Here is a 27250-nt window from a genome sequence, read left to right as displayed (position 1 = left end):
CCTTTGTATTGGTGTCTCCTTGACAATCGTCCTTATGTGGTCCTTTGTATTGGTGTCTCCTTGACAATCGTCCTTATGTGGTCCTTTGTATTGGTGTCTCCTTGACAATCGTCCTTATGTGGTCCTTTGTATTGGTGTCTCCTTGACAATCGTCCTTATGTGGTCCTTTGTATTGGTGTCTCCTTGACAATCGTCCTTATGTGGTCCTTTGTATTGGTGTCTCCTTGACAATCGTCCTTATGTGGTCCTTTGTATTGGTGTCCTTGACAATCGTCCTTATGTGGTCCTTTGTATTGGTGTCTCCTTGACAATCGTCCTTATGTGGTCCTTTGTATTGGTGTCTCCTTGACATCGTCCATATGTGGTCCTTTGTATTGGTGTCTCCTTGACAATCGTCCTTATGTGGTCCTTTGTATTGGTGTCTCCTTGACAATCGTCCTTATGTGGTCCTTTGTATTGGTGTCTCCTTGACAATCGTCCTTATGTGGTCCTTTGTATTGGTGTCTCCTTGACAATCGTCCTTATGTGGTCCTTTGTATTGGTGTCTCCTTGACAATCGTCCTTGTTGTGGTCCTTTGTATTGGTGGTCTCCCTTGACAATCGTCCTTATGTGGTCCTTTGTATTGGTGTCTCCTTGACAATCGTCCTTATGTGGTCCTTTGTATTGGTGTCTCCTTGACAATCGTCCTTATGTGGTCCTTTGTATTGGTGTCTCCTTGACAATCGTCCTTATGTGGTCCTTTGTATTGGTGTCTCCTTGACATCTGTCCTTATGTGGTCCTTTGTATTGGTGTCTCCTTGACAATCGTCCTTATGTGGTCCTTTGTATTGGTGTCTCCTTGACAATCGTCCTTATGTGGTCCTTTGTATTGGTGTCTCCTTGACAATCGTCCTTATGTGGTCCTTTGTATTGGTGTCTCCTTGACAATCGTCCTATGTGGTCCTTTGTATTGGTGTCTCCTTGACAATCGTCCTTATGTGGTCCTTTGTATTGGTGTCTCCTTGACAATCGTCCTTATGTGGTCCTTTGTATTGGTGTGTCTCCTTGACAATCGTCCTTATGTGGTCCTTTGTATTGGTGTCTCCTTGACAATCGTCCTTATGTGGTCCTTTGTATTGGTGTCTCCTTGACAATCGTCCTTATGTGGTCCTTTGTATTGGTGTCTCCTTGACAATCGTCCTTATGTGGTCCTTTGTATTGGTGTCTCCTTGACAATCGTCCCTATGTGGTCCTTTGTATTGGTGTCTCCTTGACAATCGTCCATATGTGGTCCTTTGTATTGGTGTCTCCTTGACATCCGTCCTTATGTGGTCCTTTGTATTGGTGTCTCCTTGACAATCGTCCCTATGTGGTCCTTTGTATTGGTGTCTCCTTGGCAATCGTCCCTATGTGGTCCTTTGTATTGGTTGTATCCTTGACATCGTCCTTATGTGGTCCTTTGTATTGGTGTCTCCTTGACAATCGTCCTATGTGGTCCTTTGTATTGGTGTCTCCTTGACAATCGTCCTATGTGGTCCTTTGTATTGGTGTCTCCTTGACATCCGTCCTTATGTGGTCCTTTGTATTGGTGTCTCCTTGACAACGTCCCTATGTGGTCCTTTGTATTGGTGTCTCCTTGACAATCGTCCTTATGTGGTCCTTTGTATTGGTGTCTCCTTGACATCCGTCCTATGTGGTCCTTTGTATTGGTGTCTCCTTGACAATCGTCCCTATGTGGTCCTTTGTATTGGTGTCTCCTTACATCCTTATGTGTCAATGTTCCTCACTCTGTGGTCCTTTGTATTGGTGTCTCCTTGACATTCCTCCTATGTGGTCCTTTGTATTGGTGTCTCCTTGACATCCGTCCTTTGTATTGTGTCTCCTTGACATTCGTTCCTATGTGGTCCTTTGTATTGGTGTCTCCTTGACATCATCCGTTGTATGGTGTCTCCTTGACATCGTCCTTATGTGGTCCTTTGTATTGGTGTCTCCTTGGCATTCGTCCTTTGTATTTGTGTATCCTTGACATCCGTCCTTATGTGGTCCTTTGTATTGGTGTCTCTTTGACAATGGTCCTTTGTGTTGGTGTCTCCTTGACATTCGTTCCTATGTGGTCCTTTGTATTGGTGTCTCCTTGACATTCGTCCCTATGTGGTCCTATGTATCGGTGTCTCCTTGACAATCGTCCCTGTGTGGTCCTTTGTATTGGTGTCTCCTTGGCAATCGTCCCTATTTGGTCCTTTGTATTGGTGTCTCCTTGACATTCGTCCCTTTGTGGGCCTGTGTATTGGTGTCGCATTGATATCTGTTTATATGTGGCCCTATGTATTGGTGTCTCCTTGACATCCGTCCTAATGTGGCCCTATGTATTGTATTTGTGTATACTTTGTGACCATTGCTATTGATGCCTTATTGACATCTCTCATTATTTTACAGCTACGTTAATCACATAAAGCCAAATTACATGAATCCTGCTAGGTTTTCTGAACGTACAAGCTCCTACACAGTGACTGAACATCAATGACTCACTATATAGACCAAAGACAGAGTGTTGAGATGGAGAGAAATAACATATTATTGTCATTGCTATGCGAGGACTAAGCTAGGGTTTATTTATGAGGTAAATTGTGGCAGTTGGGAATTAACTCGCCCTCGTTTTTTTATTTACCATTTAACCTTTAAAAGTCTATAAAAATCGTTTAAACTTCTGGTCGAAAAAATAAATGGTTTTTGAAAATTGGCGACAGCTGTGTAACGTTTGTCCACAGTTCTTGTTTATGTATCATAGTGTATTAATACAAATGCTTTTATCCGTGTGTGACCTTTCAATTTTCCTTCTATATTTGAAATTCAATCGGTTTCAATTAGTTTCCTGTTGGTAACTTATATAAATATCAAGACAAAATAGCCATCGTAACTTTTTAGCAAATGCTAAAAAGTTAAATTGTCAAAATCCAAGATGGCGGCCTGACGTCCATCTTGCTGATAGATCGGTCCCAAAATGCAATATGCACAACAAGGGCCCTGGGGAAACCTACATGTGAAATTTGAGAGATATCCCTTCAGCGCTTTCTGAGAAATAACGGTAACAAACTTTAACTATAAAAAATCCAAGATGGCTGCCTGGTGGCCATCTTGTTGACTTATCATTCCCAAAATGCAATATGATCAACTAGGGCCCTAGGGGAACCTACATGTATAATTAGAGAGAGATCCCTTCAGTACCTTCTGAGAATTAGCGGTAACAATCTTTAACTATCAAAATCCAAGATGACCGCCATCTTGCTGACTAATCAATCCCAAAATGCAATAAGCACAACTAGGGCTTTGAAAACTGGATTTTTTTTTAGAAATTAATTATACGTGTTTTTTTATCATGAATTAAAATAAAGTCAGAAACTTTTGTAGCTGAAAAAAAATACTAATTCGTCGGCTAGTTTTTTGTTAAAATAGTGGTAATTTAGCTTCAATGCATTATTTATTTTGGTCCCAGAGCGGTAAGCGAGACAACTCGTGCAAATTCAGCACCCGCAAGTTTGGCGTTTGAATTTCGCGGGCGATAAAGTATGATTCATATTAACAACCAATCAGCAGCCAACGCTATCTACTTTCCGATACAGTAGGAAGTGTATGACGTCAACACCCAAACAAATAGGAATTCGCTCATAGTCCTGTGACTCCATCGTTTGATGACTCGCTGCTAATTTATAAAAGAATATTTCCACATCGAATTGACATTTGCTGTGATATCAACCATGTTCAGTAGCGGTACAAATTATAGTAAGCTGAAAACCAATCTTCGATTGACGATCAATCGATTGAAATTATTGGAAAAGAAGAAAACAGAACTTGCGACCAAAGCCAGAAAAGAAATAGCAGATTACATTTCGGCTGCTAAGGATGATCGGGCAAGGATTCGAGTGGAACATATCATCCGAGAGGATTATCTAGTGGAAGCCATGGAACTACTGGAGATGTATTGTGACCTTCTGCTCGCCAGATTTGGATTAATACAAACACAAAAGTATGCATTCATTCACGAACCTATTTATAAATAATTTCTACTTTCATTTTCAGGAAATTGATTCCGGGTTAAGTTTTGTTTACAATGTAGTAAAGTTGGAAATTGCTGGAGAGTATATGCTATAGCGTTGTAATCTTTGATGACTTCCAGGACGTACAAATGTACATGAGAAGGATAAGTCATTTGGGGTTAAATTGGACGAATATGTTGCAAGCGCTTGTGTCTTTGGGCACTGACCATGATATTTGATGTAACATGATGGTGTGAGCCAGTCTCACCCAGGGTTCATTGCGGAATGCGGTCCCGCATTCACCTATATATGTTAACGGCACACAAACTGGCCGTCTGTTGACCTCGGGTCACAGAATATTATGCTATGACGATTGTTTAATACATTGCGCTCCTTGCATATATGATGTCACATAGTCCGCTAAACCTACCTATATTATTAGGCTTTTTAAGCCCACCATCATCAGATGGTGGGCTATTCAAATCGCCTTTCGTCCATGGTCCGTTGTCCGTCCGTCCTTCCGTCCGTCCGTCTGTCCGTTAACAATTCTTGTTACCGCAATTTCTCAGAAAGTGCTGAAGGGATCTTTATCAAATTTCATATGTAGGTTCCCCTAGGACCGAAGTTGTGCATAGTACATTTTGAGACCGATCGGTCAACAAGATGGCTGACCGGCGGCCATCTTGGATTTCGATAGTTAAAGCTTGTTACCACTATTACTCAGAAAGAACTGAAGGGATCTTTCTCAAATTTCATATGTAGATTCCCCTGGGACCCTAGTTGTGCATATTTCATTTTGGGACTGATCAGTCAACAAGATGGCCGACCAGCGGCCATCTTGGATTTTGATAGTTAAAGTTTGTTACCACTATTTCTCAGAAAGTGCTAAAGGAATGTTTCTCAAATTTCATATGTAGATTCCCCTAAGACCCTAATTGTGCATAAAACATTTTGGGACCGATCGGTGAACAAGATGGCCAACTTGTGGCCATCTTGGAATTCATCGCTGATTCTCAGAAAGGAATAAAGTGATCTGTCTTAAATGTCATATGTTGTATATTTGAAAAAGTTTGAAAAGCAGGGAAAAGATCCTTCTTTCCATTGTCAGGCATAGATCATTCTATGGTGGTAGCCAAGATGCCAAGATCCCTCTGGGATCTCTTGTTATTTTCATTTTTTTGCCTAATATATAGTCGGCTCGCGGTACCTCTTAAAAATGTGAAATCGTAGGCCAGATTTGGCCTACGCTACGTCAGCGGCATATTTCTAATATATCGTCCATGCAATGCCGGGAAAACGTACACATACCTGTATATTAGGATCCTATGTACTCTACTGCCCCCATGTTACATATCCCATTCATGAAATTAAACAACTCTGCACAATGAAATACTTCCGAGACCCTTGGTAACTCCAAGGACAACATTTAACAAATATAACATCGAAAATGAAGGTCAAAAGAGTGAAATTACCAAAACTAAATCCGAAAAAGATCTTGGCGTAACTTTTGATAGCAAAATGAAATTTAGTGAGCATGCATATGCCTCCAACTCTGTTTCAAAAGCTAACAGATTAACTGGTCTGATCTTCAAAACCTTTACCTACATCGATACAACAATGTTCCTTAACTTGTACAAGTCCCTGGTTCGGCCTAATACGGAATATGCATCCTGCATCTGGAACCCTATGTTACTTAAGGATAAAATTGTGATCGAGAATGTCCAGAGGAGAGCTACCAAAAGATTAAATGGATTAACCAACTTATCCTACGAACAGCGTCTAAGATCCTTAGGACTACCAAGCCTTGAGTATAGGAGAAAACGTTGCGATCTCATACAAATGTTCAAGATTATCAACAACATTGATAAAGTCGACAAAGATAAATTGTTTATAATGTCTTCCATCACCTTCACAAGAGGTCACTCTAAAAAGATCTTGAAGCCAGTATCCAGACTAGAAGTAACCAAACATCGGTTTAACAGCAGAATTGTAGATATATGGAACAGTTTGCCAGAAAACATAGTGTCTGCAAAGTCTGTGAACTCCTTTAAATCGCGTCTTAACCAGCACTGGCACAATGAACCCTCCAAATTCTCTCCTACTTGTTATAGTGCTACCTGATCGATTATTTGATCACATACAAGGATACTCCTCCAGAAGTCAAAAGGACTTAAATTGGTGTTTTAATTACATGATTACATGACCCTTCTATTTCACACATTTGTAATGGCCGCCGTATACACATTTAGTAGAGCAAACGGCAGCCAATCAACTTCGCTTCCGGTTTTATTTTTTAAAAACCACGTGTAGTTGAAAGATAAACAAAATGCTAGCCAGTTAGACTTTTTATAGTGAAATTATGGTCGACATACCGACATGTTGTCAAATATTCAAATTGAACTCGACTATTGCTGGTACTGATCACTTTCCCGATATTCACGTTGCATATACATGAAGCATATACACGGTAGAATTGTGTTTATCTTTCAACTACACATGGTTTTTTAAAAATAAAACCAGAAGCGAAGTTGATTGGCTGCCGTTTGCTCTACTAAATGTGTATACGGCAGCCATTACAAATGTGTGAAATAGAAGGGTCTCGGAAGTATTTCATTGTGCAGAGTTGTTTAATTTCATGAATAGGATGTAACATGGGGGCAGTAGAGTACATAGGATCCCAATATATAGGTATATGTGTACGTTTTCACAGCATTGCATGGACGATATATTAGAAATATGCCGCTGACGTAGCATAGGCCAAATCTGGCTTACGATTTCACATTTTTAAGAGGTACCGCGAGCTGACTATATATTAGGCAAAAAAAAAATTAAATTTAAAAAGCCTGATAATATGGGCAGGTTTAGCGGACTAGATGTCACAGTGATTGTTTTTGAAACAGCGGACGTCGTATGCAAATCATGACTATTTACTTACAAGTAAATCCAGTGTATTCACAAAAAAATTATTATTGTTTGGTTTGATAATTATCATATTATATGATAAAATTATATTATGTCAGAACTGACAGTCATTTTCATTAAAAGGATACAAAAGGAAACTTACAATATGTATTAAAGAAATTGGTATGTGTCCAAAATACATTTTCAGTAATCTTGAAATTTCTATGTGCCTTTTACAGAGGTGAAATTGTAGGGACCGCAATGCACCCTGGGAAAGATTGGGTGCGAGGGTTACAATCTTACTTTATGAAGCGTGCTGTCATTTCATGAGATGTCATATTTTTTAATGAAAATTTACGACATTTCTTCTAAATCTTTGTCCTTAAGCAAGAATTAGACACACTGAAATTTATTTAGCTTTACGTTGGTGTTTCATTTGACTGAATAAGACAAATATTTGTTAATATTTGCTGAGAAAAATGACAAATCCTTTTCACTTATATTATATTTATTTCTCTTCACAGAGAATTGGATCCGGGGCTCGAAGAATCCATTGCGAGTATAATTTGGGCCACACCCCGTCTTCAGGCTGACGTACAAGAACTAAAACATGTGTCTGACCAGTTCAGTGCAAAGTATGGCAAAGAATTTGCTCAAGCATGCCGAACAAATGAACTTAATAACGTCAGTGAAAAAGTCATGCATAAGTTAGGAGTGGAGGCTCCGCCAAAGATTCTTGTAGAACGTTACATGATGGAGATTGCCAAGACCTACAATGTGCCATTTGAACCTGACCCATCCATAATGGCTCAGGATGAAATGTTCAGTGCTGAGAATTTTCTGATTGATTTAGGAGAGAAGAAAGGTGGTGGAGGAAGTTGTGGTACAGGTGGTGGTGGTGGTAGTGGTGGCATGGGTTTGTTGGAGCCACAAGCATCGCCTTACCCTCCTCCCCAGCAACATCCTTACCCTCCCCCAAGCCAGGCCATGATGTACCCTCCCCCACAGGTAAAAAACTTAAGCTTGCGATGAATTCAATACAGTTTAGGTATAACATATATAGAATATATTTATAAATTTATATCCTGAAAATGAATATCTGTGGAGCTAATATAAGAGTTCACTCTAATTAACTTTCTTTGAGTCAATACAAATTTCTTGTTTGAAGTTTTGATACCAGTAGTAACCAAATAGAATTAGAGAAAGGAGAAGGTACGTTAAGACTCAAATATGGCCCCAAAATTAATTCTCCAGTAAAGAACAACATATTTTGCCATATAGCTGTTGAATACATTTGCTAACACATTACATCCCGAAAATATCTCGCATGTGGCGATTATGTTCACTATGACGTTATCAACAGGCAGTTTCCCGCCAATTTTCACAAAAATCCTTGAAAAATCATACTTTTTGAGTGGTTTTCTCTAAAAATGAATGTGGCCGCCTTCGTGGAGCAGAAAGAGATTTTCACACGTTGTGTATCCTGTATTTACGCATATCCATGCAAAGTATAAAGTTGCTCCAAGGTGGCAGCCAAATCCATTTCAAGCCTTTTCTAACCTAAAGATGATGAATTTCTAGCAAAATTTGGCGACAAGAGGAAAATCATCAATTTGATGACGTCATAGATGGAGCACATCGTGTACATGGTTACAAAATGTTATGTTTTAATGAATGGCAAGTATGAGAGTATTTATTGATGTGAAATTGATGTGGATCAGAGTTAATATTTTTCGGCCTGAAAAATTAAGGCCAAATACTGGTCCTATCGTATCTACTCCTTTGAACAATGTCATAATGTCATCTTAACTTTAGAACTATACGTATCGGGTAACACATTGCAGATTCAGCTTACTGTTAGTAAATGTCTTCATATTTCAACCATTTTTTTATCATCTTGGTTTTCAATTAAACATATATATGTATATAATTAATACAGTATTTTTAATATCTGGTTTAAAAGTCTTAAGGGTATCAAAAGTCTAGAGTTATTTATTGATATATATTGATGTAAACTTTTTCAGGCGAAGCAGCCTCCACCCTTACCACAGGCACCCCCAGCGGCCGGGATAGATACCCCTGCCTACCCACCCCCACAGAGTGGACAGAATTCTGATTATGACAACTGGTTAGGTGAGGATCCAAAGAAACAGCTTCAGAACTCCGGCCCCACCCAACCCCCTCCCCAGCATCAACCCCCTCCTGTCGGATTCAAAGATGGATTCCCGGAACTCCCAACAGTTCCAACCAACACACTGCCTGATCCTGGGAATTCTGTGGGCACCAGTTCTGCAGGTGGAGATGATGTGGATTTTGATGATTTGACGAGAAGATTTGAACAATTGAAAAAGAAAAAGTGAATCAAACCTTTGAATTATTTTTACAATGAAGTTTGTTAGTTCTTTAAGATGTTAGTGACCTAATTACAATACAAAGACAATGTTTGTAGCCTTGTAATGATAAGATTACAAGATAATTCATGATTATTGATGTATAAATTTGTAATTGTGTTAAAGGGACATGAACCTTTTATAATTTGTTCTGTATGCTTAGATATGGTTTTCAGATGTTTATTGAATATTTTATTACAATGATTGGTTATCTAAAACAACAGGAAACCGTGGGAAATACCTAGCTCAAAAATGATAAAAATAGACCGTCATATTCTATTTTTGGAATACAAAACGAAAGCTGGCCAAAAGTGAGGTTATAATGAACAACAAACTTGCTGATATGACAAGGAATATAAGTTTTCCACATTTGAAGATTATTTTCTAATTTACGATGGTTGACAAATGATGTTTAAGCCATATTTGTTATAAAACAATTTGTATTTAGCATAAGAATGATAAGTCATAAGTCAAATGAGACTTTTCATTCGACAGGGCACCGTGAAGGGAGGTTCCTGACTTATTGCACATATGTACATCACGCAAGTATAAAGTGGGGAGTTGCTCCGGACTCTTGCATTTCAGTGATCCATTTATATTTACCTACTTTCCCAATCACGCACGTTACTGACTCTTGACGTTGACTGTTTTCTATCGGAATTCGTTTGTGTTCGCTTCACCCACGTTTTTGACCCACCATTTTGTTTACATATGCAGTGCATTGTGGGAGGTCACTAAAGTTCAACACTACTATACTATCGTTACAAAATTTGAGGAGGGCCAGTTCAAAATACAGAAAGAAGGAATTTCCATTATAATTATTTTATTTGACACATTTTGCACAATAATTGATATATATTACTTAGTAAGGTATCTGACACGTCTTAAATATGTATTTTACTCAAATATACATGATTTATTTAGGTTCATGTCCCATAAGTGTAATTTAAACTTTAAATGATAGATAAAGTATGATCCTTCATCCAGAATGTGATTTGTAATAAATCTTGAAAAGTTTTACAGGAGAAATCTCAAAGAGAGTCATATCATAATTTGTTTTATCAATTGTATTTAGGCATTCTGGACAAATTCATATACAGTTAACAAATATTTCAGGAAAAACATCTTTCTTTGTAAATCTCGTAATTATTTAATGAAACTCAGCTATTCTTTCCCCTTCATAGTTTTACTCTTTTATGTTATACATGAGTGATGATGTTTATCATGTTAACGTTAGTAGAGGACAGTGAAGACATATATAATTATACAACTAACATATAAATACACTAACATGCTGTACACTGTCAGTGTAGCAGGTGGAGTGTTGATGATTGATCCAACATTAAATAAGCATGAATGTAAAACTAAATTTAAAATATCAGAACAAGGATTTATAAGTTATGTGTTGATATTATCCTTTTATTTATTAGTCCATCAACATCTGGGATTTTTTATATAGAAATGCTATCCTGACCAGAAACATCAATTATTATTGCTAGTGCTTTGTAATCTATATGTTGTGTTTCAGCCTTTGTCTGTGTACATATATATGTATACTGTGTATAACAGAGTTTATAATTCTGTAAAGCAAGCATTATAACACTGATTTAGGTTTATGTTTGGACCTAGACACTTAGCTTGTTTATTATTATTGATTATTTGAGGGATAACTAATTCATCTTGCTAAAAGAATACATCATAGTGTACATAGCTTTCACTTTTCTCAAAACCCATTAGAAATAATATGTTATTTATGATGAAGTATAAGACAATATTTAATATGTGTAAGTTATTATCATGGGAATCTGTACAGCTTGATGAAAACTTCTAGCGTTCTTTAAACATGATTAAATTGAAAGGTGACAAATCTTTTGATAGGGAAAATTCATGATTTTTGTTCAGTTCGTAAAACTCTAATATAACCATTTATGGTGCAATTCTTTTTACATTGTTAAAATTAAAATGTAAAAACTTTTCTAAACAATCTGTTGTTTAACTTATTTGTGTTAACTTTGACAAGAATACGAGACTTGAGAATTTGTCAGTAAAATTTGAAAATTTCCCTTGATACTTTGTCCAGTTGACTTTTGCAGTACTTGTGATTTACATCGGTTAACAAGGCGACCTACTGCATTATGAATTCTATATAACACTCTATGAAAGAAATTCTTGTGAAGGTTCAGTTGGAAATGAATGACATGAAATGTAAACATAGACATGGAATAACTTCTATGAAAAGTGAAATTACAAAACATGACTATGTAATATAAACTAGTGAAAGGAAGGGATGCAGCAAAAACTCGACGCCGGTAAATCCCACCTGACAAAACTAGAAAAAGAACTGAAACAGAACGACATGTTGACAAAAGATAAGAACAGCGTAGATACACGTGTAAACGAGAGATCAAAAACTAAAACATTCCCAGACTAAGACAGAACAAAAATTAGCAACCTCAACAAATAAATGAAAACGATTTCAGAAAATATACAGGATTTTCTAACGATATCCAGCAGAATTGACAATAACCAATTAAAAGGCGTTGCAAGTTGCAAAACTGCTGTTAAACTATCAACGGGAAAAATGAGATCAGTAGAAGAAGTGCAAAGAATGAGTGACGTTCTGAAAAATGCCTAGAACAGCCTACAATCGCAATTAATCAAACATGCAAAAGCACAAGACAATTGACAGAAAAGTAAGCATACAAATAACACTATCAGAGCGACAACAAATAAAACCACCCCAAAAGAACTTGAAGATGAACAACCAGTTTTCTCGAAACATCCAATCCTTTTCATCTACTGAGTGGTGACGAATCCGAGATAGTCATGGAGCCACCTAATCATGCAGTCACAAACATATGCTCACGTGACAATAAACGACACTTCATCCAGCACAGCAACCAATGATACCAAACTGAATCGACGTAATGGGACGGCAATATCGGTCACGAAACCTACCTCTCAACTTTACCAGAATAACCTAGTTGAACTACCAAAGAGAGTTGAAATCAATCAACCGTCTGGCAAACATAAAAGTTAAAATTCATGTGCTGACTTCGCCCAAATTAAAGTCCATTGTCACTGTCTTCAAAGAAATTGAGTGGCAGATTCATTGGATTTGTACCAGCCAAACACACAAAACGTGTTAAAAGGTATTACATTCACGGAATAAATAAATAAATACATAGCCTCTGAAAGTGCAATGAGAGACTTCATAGAAGACAATGGAGTCAAATTAAAGTTACGTTTCTCCGCTACCTCGAAAAACGCTCTAAAAGCACTGCTTCAGCCCTGCTGAATGTCTTAGATGATGGTACCGACTTCATCGACGACCCAGATTTTTGGCCACCTGGAATACATGCAAGACCATGACTACCACGACAGGTTTTCTGGAATGAGCACAATGATCAAAAATGGCCTAGTTACATGTAATGTTATGTGCTGGAACTGTGAGGACATCATGACTAGTACACCTTATCTTCTAGACTGTCTCAGTACCTACGGCATTGCTGTGTGCGGACTGTCAGAGCATTGGATAGGGGAACATCATATGTCACTAATAACTCCGGGTATCCGAGATTTTCCCTGCCAAACACGGACAATGACCACAAAACAGGAACGAGACAGGGCACAGACTTCGACTACGTATACGCGTCACACAGGTAAACTGGACATACGTACACAGGTATACCACTGGTAACAAACAAATTAGTATAAAATTACCCTGTTACAAGTGTATTGCAAAACCAGTCCATGAATTAGACCCCTTCTGTTCAATCTTGTCTTAATAAACAAGAACTTACAATTGATAGTCCTAGAATTGTTGGTCTAGAATTACAATCACCCAAAGAAGAACATTCATACAGGTTTTCAGTATACATGCCAGCGTCGTTACAACCTAATATGTATGGATGTTTTCTCGAACACATTGATATTTTGGAATTTTTGTATAAGGTGTAATAGGCGATTTAAATGTTAATGTCCGTGATGAACGATATGATTTATAGATAACAATCGTTCGGTGATTTTTTGAGATATTAGAGTCAACTTGACTTCAGCAAATCCTTTAAGAACTGAATGCATTGGTCCAGTATGTACGTTTCATCCCGAAACAGGAAACTCCATATATTGATAGAATCATATTGTATAGATTTAATTCGATATTGTGAGGTTTCTGAACACCACCCTATCATCTATTCAATACGTTTACCTAAAGTTGCATCCAAACAAAGTTCTTTGAACTGTAACTGATCTAAATGGAGATGGGCTGTCCAAGATGGTTCAATATGTAATGATGAACGTTATCTATGTCAAACGTCTACTGGATTGCATTAAAGGATTTGTGCAGTCAAAAATGATAATTTAAATTTATGCTGGAAATGGCTTGATTAGCACGTGTAGAAACCTCTCCGTGTCGCGCGCGACCGGAATAACCTCTAAGCCGTCGATATCGAGGTAAAATTGTCGGCTAATTTGAAGTTTAGTTATAGTCTGTTTCAAAATCTAACACCAAAACAGGTAACTTTTCAACCAGGTAATTTTCTATACTTACCAATGATATATCGATATATTATAGGATATACTGCTGTGTTCAGTTTAGGCACAAGCTTTAAGTATTTTATTATTACTTTTTTTATCAACAAAATTATTTTTAATAATCATACGTTAATAAGACATTTTAATTTTCATTTATTTTACAGTAATTTATATATTCAGACGCTAATGTTTTTTAATGTTTTCCAAATAATCATATGATAATAAAATATTTTATCAAAATGTCGTATGTACATGTATTTTAGGTCAAATTTTAGCAGGGATGCCCAAGGATCTATTCTTGGCCCTCTTTTATTCTTTGCCGATGATTTATTTATTTATATGAAACCTTACGATATTGAACTAAGTCAAAAAACTGACCTAATATTATAAGTTAAGGTATTAGTCGAGTGACTGCTATCAGCCCTTTGCCTCCGGACGGCTTTTATAAACAAAACATGGTTACTTTTTCTTTGGTAGCAGCGACATGTCTAAAATTACGATTTATATAGCAGTAGTCACGACCTAATCTGTTCTGATGTACTAATTTGTAAATTTTTGTTCTGTACATAGTGTTATCCAGGAAAATAAATATATTTGGAGGAAAATACAATGGTCCTATAATAATAGGTGTGTGTATATTTTTTTACACACTAATGTCTTTACAGAGAGTATAAAATGTTTTCTCTAAATCAGCTAATTGCTGGTACTTTTTTTCAGGCACCATGCAGCATTGACATGGAATACAGAAAGTTCATCCCTTGGTATAAATGTATGCGCATTGATGCTCTTTTTATGCCTGCCCATGCCTGATTGATAGGTACTTAGTACCATTTATGTAATTATCACTTAGTTCTAAACTAAAAAGTGGTACTAAATACAGAAGGAAATAGCTACACATGGGAGATATATCAGTACCATATCAATGTACTTCTTTATGTAACCTTCCCAACCTCAGATTCTTCTGTCTTTTAGCCCCCTCCACAATACCTGATTGTTTGTCATGTTATTCCAAGGTATTATGCCTACATAATGGGTATACACACTCTTGAAATAAAGATGAATTAACCTTTTTAGATATACGACTGTGGTAAACATTTCCTCTTAATTAAGTATTTCTTCAACTCGAATCATCTTTTTCTCCAGAAAAAAAAGAAAGGGAACTAAAGTCAAAAATATGTTTTCTGGATGACCTAATGTTTGAGAGAATTTCTTAGTTGTAACATAATTCATATTCTTATATAAGTTTCTTTCCTCCTAGCGGGACATTCAGGTCATCTCTCTCATAAATAAGGAGAAAAAAAATTAAATTTTGATTTTAAGTCTGCACTTTTCTTTCGAGAAATAGGATCCTGGACTAATTGAATTTGTGGTATAAAATTTGGCTACTTTCATTTAATCTCGAAAAATATATGACATTGATGCAGATTTTTACTTTTTATGAAAATTTCTTGAAATTTACTGATTGTCATAGGTACTTTTATGGGAGTTATTTTTATTATAGTGCTAAATTGGGAGACCATATAAAGGCAATACATATACATTTATACATCCGTAACAAAGATCCACAATAAACCAAGATTCAAATGCAGTTCCCTTAACTTTGACCATAGCAGAACAAACTTTATAAGTGATCCTTCCTGTATCTTCGGAAATGCATGTGATAATGCCTGTCACTATTTCTTTGAGTGTACACAATTTGAAACTCAAAGACTTATTTCATAATTTAGATGTGTCGAATGTCAACATTAATTTACAAATACTCTAATTATAAAGTCCTTATTACTGAAGTCCTGACTTTTCTGTAGATCAAAATACAGTTATTTTTTAACCATGTAAATATTGTACATAAATTTGTAAAGTCTAGTGTAACAATGTAGTTTTTGATTATATGTAAGCTAAACTAGAGGTAACTCTTTTTAAGAATTATCATCTCACATTATTTCTCTCTCTCTCTTTTCGCTCCACTCTCTCTCTCTCTCTCTCTCTCTCTCTCTCTCTCTCTCTCTCTCTCTCTCTCTCCTAAAAATATTGTATTATACATATATAATTTGTTTTTGACGTATTTTGTTATCATCACGTGATGACTGTATATTAATTTCATGTTGTATTATTAAGGAAAGGACTTAGGTGATATAACTGGTGTCCAATTCTTTTGTTATTCAACAATAAAACACGTTTAAAATCGAAAAAGAAATCAAATGATATAGTACAATATTTATATTGAACACATTTATTTACACTATAACTCAAAATAAACAAGTATAAGTCAATAAGAAACATACTGTATATTGGACTGTAGATGTTTATCACAAAATCATAAGAAATTAAATTCAAAATATTTTATTAACAACAAAAGGCCAAGTTGATTATTCAACGGACAATGTTAACAATTTGAATATGAGGGTAAGTATGATTATTTTCCCAACGTATGCAGCTGTTTTATACATCTATTCTGCAACAGCTCGCCAATAATTCACAGTTACTGATTTACCAGGTGAGTTGATTTACCTGAGATTTAATGTGATGTTGCACTGAGAACAATTCTGAGATAGACTATAACTCCCTATCAACACACCGTAACCCTTATAAAAACACCTCACCCTACCTAGAGTTGGTGTTTGGGGAAGACCCCAAATTTTCTGACCACCCGATTATGCATATTTTTCTAGCCCCGTGACGTTATAATCATACATGTATATATAGCTGTCCTATAACTGATGTGCTATCACTTAAATCGACGGTCACAGGAAAAGCCGATCAACTATTTTTTTATGATTACTTTTTAGACAATAACTTTAGCTCGAATGTAAAGAACTAAAAGTGTGAAATTCGATGTTTCAAATGCTCTAAATTATGCTCTAATTGCAGGTATCTTCGTGTAGTTATGAAAGAAAATCCAAACAGAAATGAATTTCTGATTATTTGTCGAGGAGTTCAACAACGAATATGCTTTAATTAGATACTATTTTCCTGTAGTCTGCATCTTTAATACATTGTGAATTGCAAAGTTTGTAACGGTAAAATGAAATTTTACGTAAAAATTAAAGAAATCCTTGATTAACTTTAAGCATCAAGAATACGATGCTTGACGTACGTACACACCAGAGATTTAAATAGTATAAATCTCTGTACACACCGATGATTGATCATTACAAAATTGCGTTGTGTGTTGTTTACCGAATTATGGAGATACATTTATTACAATACCGTAATACGTTTCAAGATGTGGTAGAAAGAATTTCTTTGTGATATTATAAAAGATCAAAATATCGAGATATTAGCAAAACAAACTTACTATTTTTTCAGACCGTGCGGTCGCTTTCAAATTTTAATCGATATACGAGTAGATACACCGATATAGATATATAATTAGCCATGCCTTTGGTTTGGTGGTTATGTAATACCTGGACCAGGATGTTATTTACCTGTACATTCAACGCATAACGATATAGATTCAACAATATTTAATGAATTAGATGAACCATTTACTGAAGAGGAAATACATTTTGCAATTCGTAATCTGAAAAGAGATAAAAGTTGCAGTGAAGATCTAATTTTAAACGAATTATTCTTAGATTGTGAAGATATTTTGATACCTTGTATATCAAAACTCTTTAGGAGAATTTTTGAGTCCGTGTTCTTTCCAGAAGTGTGGTCACGTGGCTCCATCGTCCCAGTACATAAAAAAGGTGATATAAATAATGTTAATAATTATAGAGGTATAACTTTAGTCAGTTGTATGGGAAAGCTATTTACCGCAGTGTTTAACAGAAGGCTGATTAAGTGGGATAAGGAAAATTCTGTTATAACTGATGCTCAATTTGGTTTTAAAGCTGGCCACTCAACAGTAGATGCAATATTCGTCCTTCAATCACTAATTAATAGAACTCTTAATAAAAAAGAAACGTTTGTACTGTTGTTTCATTGATTATAAAAAGGCATTTGATCTTATTGATAGAGGGAAACTTTGGTGTAAACTTATAAAACACGGAGTTCAAGGAAAATTTTTAAAAATTATTAAGTCTCTATATGAAAATGTAAAATCATGTGTAAAATACAATGGTCATAATCAGAATATTTTGATAACAAAATCGGTCTCTTCCAAGGCGAAGTTCTCTCACCAATTTTATACAGTCTTTTTGTGAATGATTGTGAAATGATTTTTTTTTTTTTTTAAATAGTATTATATTTAAATCTCTGCTGTAACTAATTCTCAGATCCATGTGGTTGAAAGGACAATAATAATAACTACGTCGTGTATTTAGTAAAACCTGTCTATAAACATGTATTTGGGAACATGTAAAAGGAGGTTTCATGATTATAATCAGAGATTTATATATACTATCTATGTCAATCCCTGTTACAGTTGGCGGTTGATTTAGCGGACAAAATTGACATAACATGTACAGGCGTGTCTGCTAATTCCCACGCCGGCCCCACCCCGTGAAATATGAAGGTAAACAAGAAACATATAATTATTTTGTATATGATATATGTTTCTGAATAAACGAAGGATTTATAAATAATTGGCATTTATAAATGGCATAAACGTACCTGACAAAACGGTTTAATGAGAAATTGTTTTAGTGAAAAATTCTGAAAAAAAAATCACCATGATAGTTCAACTCGACCGCTTTATCATAATCTATACAAGGATTTATAAATGATATTTATCTACGTACTTGATTTACATCTCTGATGTCAGGTTTGCGGCAGATAAAGCAAACAACTTAATACCGTATTTCAGGAAATAGAAGAAACATATATACAATTCAAACATAATAGCTCTTCAAATGTGTACTCGAAAACTCTAACATGTGGTATTTTTCAGTTACTAGTGTATTTTCAAAAATGATTTTGGCTATAACTTTGTTATTAAATAATGTATAAAAAAAAGAAGAAAAAAAAAAGTAATTAATCGTCCCCGGGTGGGCTTGAACCACCAACCTTTCGGTTAACAGCCGAACGCGCTAACCGATTGCGCCACGGAGACTTGACATTATATGCGATTGACAAATTATATAGAGTGTTGGTAACCAAGACATGACAGCTAGCACATGCTTCCGGTGACTACTTCCGTTTACTGACGATTGTGAAAGCGAATCGAATCTCACAGACGGCCAAGTGAAAGTAGGTGTTAAATGATACATGCATTAATTGATATCCTTTATTTATCATCAGATTAAATCCGTAATTCTCAATATTCGGTCATTAGTACCTGACAAAAGTTGCGCCGGTTTCCACGTGCATTGTAAACTTACGGAACAGACAACCTGACTCAAGCTCTGAAGCCCGCCATCTCGCGCTGTCTCATTTAGGCCCTGTGGTGCTTGCCAGACACATCTGGATATAGGTCTATGGGGAACAATGTTCTATTCACTTAATCAATTTGTTTTCTACGGACAATTGCATTGATAACACGTAGTCTAACAGCTGTTCGTATTTATTATTTTATAGTGAAAAATCAGACATTTTTTATGTTCACCCCTGGACTAATGTCATAGTAAAACTGAAGGCTTTGTGTGTGATAACGGATGGGACAGGAATAACAAACTTGGTTTTCAAAATCGTACCTGATTTTCCCATCAAACATTGACTAGTGGACCAAATTACACACTCACATGAAACAATCTGAGGCTCATGGGTATATATAATGCTGTGACTAGTTTGAAGGGTCTGACAATATCTGAATCTCTAAATTGTGTCAAAGGTAAGAATGAGCTAAGCTGGAATACTGTTCTTCTGTATGGGACCCCGACCATGCTAACCAGATCACACAAATGGCTAAAAATATACTTCAGAGTAGACTGATACATCCAAAACAGATATCACAACACAAGCTCAGTTACAGACACGATACACAACCTTAAACTACCATTTCTATACACATACAGAGAATACATTCAAGATTAACACTTTACTTCAAAATCATACACAAACGAGTCATAGTAGACATGCCATTCCTCATCAAAACAGACTGCAGAAATAGAAATAGACATGCACACCCACATACATACCATTACATATCTGCTACCAACGACACATACAAATACTCCTTCTTTCACACACAATCTCACAATGGAATCTATTACCAATTTACCATTAGCAGAAGTACAAAGCACAAAACTCGAAGACTTCAAGGCACACAACCCATACAGTCCTTGAAATTTTCACAACAAACTAAATCTTAACCCTTTTTATCAGGTGTTTATAACAATCATATGCCACTGCACCCCACACCATGTGACCACAAATTGTCAATATTGACAGCCGAGTCGAAGAAATATTTTGCGACCAAGGTTGACTTTTTTTCTTTATTGCAGTATATCAATAACACACAAATGTTGAACCAGTAGACCAATGAGCAGTCTCCCCCGCCTGACAGGCGCTATTCGTGCCTTCTCTGGCCTAAGTGCATCGCCAGAGCATGCCATCGGCCATCAACAAAACGATCTACAACAGAAGCGACATCTAGTGGCGGAGAAACAGAGTAACAGCCAATCATGGAACACACTCTGTACTCAGATCAGAAAAGAGGTGGACGCCTCAGGGTCGGATATAAAGGCAGCTCTGAGGGACTTGTCTCAATGTGCCAGGAACATTGGTATGTAGTTAAATTCTCTTAGTAGATTTGTCTCAGTGTGCCAGGAACATTGGTATGTAATTTAATTCTCTAAAGAGATTTGTCTCTGTGTGAGGAACATGGGTATGTTTGTCTCTGTGTGCCAGGAACATTGGTATGTATTTAATTCTCTAGAGATTTGTCTCAGTTTTGGTATGTATTTAATCTCTAGGAGATTTGTTTCAGTGTGCCAGGAACATTGGTATGTAGTTTAATTCTCTTAGGAGATTTATCTGAGTGTGCCAGGAATATTGGTATGTAGTTTGATTCTCTTAGGAGATTTGTTTCAGTGTGGCAGGAACATTGGTATGCAGTTTAATTCTCTTAGGAGATTTGTTTCAGTGTGTCAGGAACATTGGTATGCAGTTTAATTCTCTTAGGAGATTTATCTGAGTGTGCCAGGAATATTGGTATGTAGTTTATTTCTCTAAGGAGATTTGTCTCAATGCGCCAGGTACATTGGAATGTAGTTTAATCCTCCTAAGAGAAAAACCTTTATGTTGTTCACCATATGATTATTATCTTAAATAGTTTTAGATAGTATCCAAATACAAAAAAAATCAGTTCCAATTGTATCTTCATTGATTGCTTATAGTCTGAGATGAGATCAACTTGGATGTTCTGCAGGTTCCTAAATAATTACCAGCACTCCTAAAGATTCCCGAAGTATTTATAAAATGTGAATAAATGTTAATAGTAAGATAAGTAAGCTCTATTTTGCTTTAAAGGTGATAAAAACAGATTTTAAATATGCTATTTTTGTGTTGATATTTGTTTATTGTGATGCACTTTATGATTTCCAACAAAAAATACAGGTTGTATTTGACGTAATTTCAATAAAATGTGCTTGAAACGAAGTCCATAAACACCCTTGTCTAGAACGATCGCATCGCTTATCGCCCCTGATATCACCAGGTGGCCGTAGATTCGTGACGTCATCTGAGACCAACAGCTGTGACAAGAGCCGGGAAATTCAATGGGACAGTGTTGCGGTATTGGCGATTATAAATATATAAAACAGTCGCGCTACGTGTAGTTGCTATATTGATAAGTGGAAATGTATCCGTATAAATAGTATACAATCTATAACATACCCTGATATAATAAAAATGATCGTTTACTCATTCTAATCGTTATATTCTGGGCTATAAAATTGTTATGTTCTTTAGGTCAAAAGTCATTTGACATCGTGTCCGTGTGTGTCAACTCAGGTTCGAGGAGGTTGCGGTTGACTTTTGTCTGTAAATTAAAACTCTAAACATACACTTTAAAGTTAATATCAACAAGAAGAAATAAAAGTTTACAAGAAAATGGACCAACACAAAAATGACACTACATATGCTACATGTACATACATATAATGCATATTTATAAAAGTAGACCCCGACATCCTTCATACCCTTTCTAAAACCCTATCATACCGCGACAAACGTGCCCCTTTCCCGCCTCATGTATGTATGTACTACATACCTCTATTTCCTATTTGGAAATCCTTCAGAACACCGCACAGAAAGGATTAGGCTTATTTATTTTTTAAAGTTCTGTAATAAGTTTTACGGATTTATTCGACAAAATTTCGGGTCTTTCCGTGTACAAAAATAGAATAACATGTACAGTAGTAATAATGCACGAACGACCGATAAAAAAAGACGGGACAAAACATAGATACTAGATACAATGGCCAAATATGCATGACATGTACTCGTGGACAAGATATGCACGTTTAATAGTTCAACTAACACAGGGCCATGAAACAACCTATTTCTTATAAAAGACAAATCATTTACAAGACCGCTTCATTGTATTATCTAACCGTGCACAGTTTTGGAAAATTTCAAAAGTATACGAACAGTCCACAGGGATTTGAGAAATAGTTTGTATCAATATGGACACGCTAGATAGCCTATATATATATATTGACCATTATATTGACCATTATGAGACGGTTTAGGGGTCTAGATAAAAAGAATCGGTAAAAATTGTATTCTACATATACGCAAGTGTACTATGAAGAATATAACAGGAAATTAATGAGTACGCAAATTGCGGGCGAAATTGGCGAGCATACTATTTACAATGGCTGTGACGAGTTTTACGATGTATTATGATGATTTTAAAGCGTTCTTAACATTGTAATTTTTCGATTTTAAATTACCTGCATTTATATAATGATAATATTGTGAATGTCGTCATATCATTATACAACCCTGCTCGATCTGAACATACCGGCTTCACACCATCGGCACATTGTTGTGTAACTCAAAGTACATGTACAAAGAAATGTAATAATGAATTAATTGTCTTGCTAAGACTTATACACATTTTTTTAAATACATGTAGTAGAATCTCTAAAAGGAAGTATGAAAACTGTGCAGGAGGACCCTTTGTTTTTTCTTTTAATCATGCGCGTATGTTTGTAACAGATGATTTTTTTCATCAAAACGTAGGTCTAAGGAGGTGGGCCGCAATAATTGTCCATTTTCAAGTTACAATCTTATTTTGCACATAAATTACCAGTATGTATATCAAAACTCCCCAGTTAATTTTATGTGTAAACTATAAATTACATACATGCACAGTCGTATTACTCCAGGGTGGACTGAATAGGAAAGTAATACTTATTCATTCGTGAAAAATGACCTTATGTTTAACCCCCACATGATACTCTACATGATATATGTACTCGACATTAATGACATCATCATTTACATATAGTGACGTCATTTTATAGGTTATGACGTCAATAATGTGTCATTATGTAGGGGATAAACATGCTACCTAATAAGTCGGAATATAACATATTTTTCTCCGTGTGTAAGACCTAAGACCTGTGGCTAAAATCCACATGCATGTTGACAGTTCCGCCATCGGCACACCGGCTAACGGTAGTTGATTGTCTCAGATGACGTCACAACTCATTGGAACTCAAGGGAGGTAAGTCATAGAATAAAATCTGTCGTCAAAAAGATGTGAAGATTGATTTCATTAATTTTACTATTTAGAGACAAAATATAAGCAAATATCAAACTGATATATGTTTTAATAGGACATAAAAATGTTTCTAGCGCATTAGCTCATTTTCCATGTCCCTTCTGTTTTTATCACCTTTAATCCTGATTTGTTTGTAGTTGGACAAGAAGCTTCCTTAGAGACTGTGGAAGGAGCTGCAGCTTTCTTGTTCAGCTTGTTCAAGTGTGCTACCATGGATACTGTGAGCAGCAAAGAGGCTACCAAACTGAGAAACATCTTTGGACCGTTCCCAGCTACAGCTGCCTCTAAGGCTTGTTCCATTGTCAGGAGAATTGTCTCCTGGATGCCTGAAGATGCCGAACTGTTGTTAGACAACCAGATGAGAGAGGAAGCTGAAGGGGAGGCGTCTGTGAAGGAATTTGGACAGGGTATCAAGTTTTCATTTTTGATGCCATCAACTGAATGTTTGTCGAGTTCTGAATCTGACAGTGAAGAAGCTGATCATCGTGACTTAGATCTGAAGTACTCAGACACAAGACCAACTCAGACGTCAAAGAAAACACAACAGAGCGTGAGGTAACTATCAAGGGTTTTTCCAGTGAAAAATCTACCTGACCCCAGGACTTCAAAATGTTTTGCTTCTATCCATGGTGGCATTCTCAGAAATAACTTTTCTATGCATGGTTGATATCAGTAAAAAAACACTTATATCCATGGTGTTAAATTTCTGTTCAACAAATTATCTTCTATCTCTTTCTCAGAAAAAAGTAGATTGCGGTAACGATCCAAGGAAAATGAAACTAGTCTGTTTCCCCCGTTGATACTACCCTTTTGATCTTGTATTACATATTAAGTATACATTGTAATTACATAATAAAAATAGGGTGTGAATTGGTATTTTTTGCATGTCAAAGGAACTAACCATTGTGATGTGTTGAATTTGGAAATGGGTCGACATGCCGATATAGGTGACATACTTTTTTTTTGAAACAAGTTGGAGGAAATTAAAATAATTTATTTTAGGACAAATGGAATTTCCAAATTATCTATGAAGTGCATACAGGCCAACATGTACTTCAGAAGACCAATGATTATGAAAAGTATCTTAAATTCAATCTGAAATTCTTTTATGAATGTCGTATCCAATTTCACTACATTGTTTCTTGTGATTTCTTTGCATGTACAAATACTTCTACATGTTTTAATATTGCTTCCATGGGTTTAAAAAGCGCTTCAATGGATGGTCCAAATGTTGTAAGAAATGCTTCTACCCCTGTTACCACATCAAATTAAATTGCTTCTATAAAATGAAGTCCTGTGGTGGGGAAGGTTTTTAGGTCATCTGACCCAAAGGGTCAGGATGACCTATTGTCATCATGCACCGTCCGTCGTCGTGCGCCGTCCGCCGTCCGTAAACTTTTCATTCAAACGACTTCTTCTCAATAACCGAGTCCTGTGGTGGGAAAGGTTTTGTTCAAATAAATGACCTTGACCTTCATTTAAGGTCACAGGGTCAAATAGGCTAAAATCCTTTAAACAACTTCTTCTCAAGAACCAGAAGGCCTAGGGTACTGAATTTGGGCCTGTAGGATGCTGGGATGAAGGGCTACCAAGTTTGTTCAAATAAATGACCTTGACCTTCATTCAAGGTCACAGGGGTCAAATAGGCTAAAATCCTTTAAACAACTTCTTGTGAATAACTAAGTAGGCCTAGAGACCTGATATTAGGCCTGTGGCATGCTGGAATGAAGGGCTACCAAGTTTGTTCAAATGAATGACCTTGACCTTCATTCAAGGTCAAAGGGGTCAAATAGGCTAAAATCTTTAAACGACTTCTTCTCGAGAACCAGAAGGCCCAGGGTACTGATATTGGGCCTGTGAAATGCTGGGATGAAGGGCTACCAAGTTTGTTTCAAATGGATGACCTTGACCTTCATTCAAGGTCAAAGGGGTCAAAAAGGCTAAAATCTTTAAAACGACTTCTTCTCAAGAACCAGAAGGCTCAGGGTACTGATATTGGGCCTGTAGGATGCATGGATGAAGGGCTACCAAGTTTGTTCAAATAAATGACCTTGACGTTCATTCAGGGTCAAAGGGGTCAAAAAGGCTAAAATCTTTAAACGACTTCTTCTCAAGAACCAGAAGGCCCAGGGTACTGATATTGGGCCTGTGACATGCTGGGATGAAGGGCTACCAAGTTTGTTCAAATGAATGACCTTGACCTTCATTCAAGGTCAAAGGGGTCAAATAGGCTAAAATCCTTTAAACAACTTCTTGTGAATAACTAAGAGGCCTAGAGACCTGATATTAGGCCTGTAGAATGCTGGGATGAAGGGCTACCAAGTTTGTTCAAATAAATGACCTTGACCTTCTTTCAAGGTCATAGGGGTCAAATAGGCTAAAATCTTTAAACGATTTCTTCTCAAGAACCAGAAGGCCTAGGGTACTGATATTGGGCCTGTAGGATGCTGGGATGAAGGGCTACCAAGTTTGTTCAAATAAATGACCTTGACCTTCATTCAAGGTCACAGGGGTCAAATAGGCTAAAATCCTTTAAACAACTTCTTGTGAATAACTAAGAGGCCTAGAGACCTGATATTAGGCCTGTGGCATGCTGGAATGAAGGGCTACCAAGTTTGTTCAAATGAATGACCTTGACCTTCATTCAAGGTCAAAGGGGTCAAAGGGGTCAAAAAGGCTAAAATCTTTAAACGACTTCTTCTCAAGAACTAGAAGGCCCAGGGTACTGATATTGGGCCTGTAGGATGCATGGATGAAGGGCTACCAAGTTTGTTCAAATAAATGACCTTGACGTTCATTCAGGGTCAAAGGGGTCAAAAAGGCTAAAATCTTTAAACGACTTCTTCTCAAGAACCAGAAGGCCCAGGGTACTGATATTGGGCCTGTGACATGCTGGGATGAAGGGCTACCAAGTTTGTTCAAATGAATGACCTTGACCTTCATTCAAGGTCAAAGGGGTCAAATAGGCTAAAATCCTTTAAACAATTTCTTGTGAATAACTAAGAGGCCTAGAGACCTGATATTAGGCCTGTAGAATGCTGGGATGAAGGGCTACCCAAGTTTGTTCAAATAAATGACCTTGACCTTCTTTCAAGGTCATAGGGGTCAAATAGGCTAAAATCTTTAAACGATTTCTTCTCAAGAACCAGAAGGCCTAGGGTACTGATATTGGGCCTGCAGGATGCATGGATGAAGGGCTACCAAGTCTGTTCAAATAAATGACCTATGACCTTCATTCAAGGTCACAGGGGTCAAATAGGCTAAAATCCTTTAAACAAGTTCTTGTGAATAACTAAGAGGCCTAGAGACCTGATATTAGGCCTGTCGCATGCTGGGATGAAGGGCTACCAATTTTGTTCAAATGAATGACCTTGATCTTCATTCAAGGTCATAGGGGTCAAATAGGCTAAGATCTTTAAACGACTATGTTGTATTGTACTATTAGTCAGATGACCGTTAAGGCCCATGGGCCTCTTGTTTATAGTAAAATCAAAAGGTGTGACTTGATATTAAAAAGTGAGTATACTTTTTTTTTGGGCGGATAAGCATTCATTAAAAAAATCATGTATTTTCACATTTTTTCTCAATTTTTACACTTGTTGAATCCCCCATTGAAATTTTTTTACCCCCCCCCCCCCCCCAAGATAGTTTACTCAGGGCTCGAATTTTACATTTTTTTGTCACTTGCTAAAAATAGCAAGTGCCCTAAATTTTTACTTGCTAAAATATATTTTTACTTACAATTAATATCCGTATTCAAATTATAGTTATGTTATATATAAAATGCTTTATTTTT

General features: G+C 36.5%; 2 protein-coding genes and 1 non-coding gene across 3 annotated transcripts in view; 2 read left to right on the top strand and 1 right to left on the bottom strand.

The window, feature by feature from the left end:
• The first annotated feature begins 3606 nt into the window (after positions 1-3606).
• On the top strand, positions 3607-11289 carry LOC138335451 (IST1 homolog). Its single transcript, XM_069284546.1, has 3 exons — positions 3607-4004; positions 7440-7923; positions 8940-11289. The coding sequence occupies exons 1-3, from the start codon at positions 3736-3738 to the stop codon at positions 9273-9275; spliced, it is 1089 nt and encodes a 362-aa protein (XP_069140647.1). The 5' UTR covers positions 3607-3735; the 3' UTR covers positions 9276-11289.
• A 7093-nt stretch (positions 11290-18382) lies between these two features.
• The window catches only part of LOC138336107 (activating signal cointegrator 1 complex subunit 3-like), a 332564-nt gene continuing 323696 nt past the window's right edge, over positions 18383-27250 (top strand). The window contains exons 1-3 of the mRNA XM_069285451.1: positions 18383-18971; positions 20165-20445; positions 23592-24009. Coding sequence (XP_069141552.1) covers positions 20202-20445; positions 23592-24009 — 662 coding nt within the window. The 5' untranslated portion in view covers positions 18383-18971; positions 20165-20201. The remainder of the gene's footprint in view (positions 18972-20164; positions 20446-23591; positions 24010-27250) is intronic.
• On the bottom strand, positions 18761-18834 carry Trnan-guu (transfer RNA asparagine (anticodon GUU)). Its single transcript has one exon. It is a non-coding gene; the product is annotated as a tRNA-Asn (tRNA).

Source organism: Argopecten irradians, chromosome 1, assembly GCF_041381155.1.
Source record: "Argopecten irradians isolate NY chromosome 1, Ai_NY, whole genome shotgun sequence".
NCBI lineage: Eukaryota > Metazoa > Mollusca > Bivalvia > Pectinida > Pectinidae > Argopecten > Argopecten irradians.
Note: the sequence above shows the minus strand (reverse complement) of the source record. Positions and strands in the feature narration are given on the sequence as shown.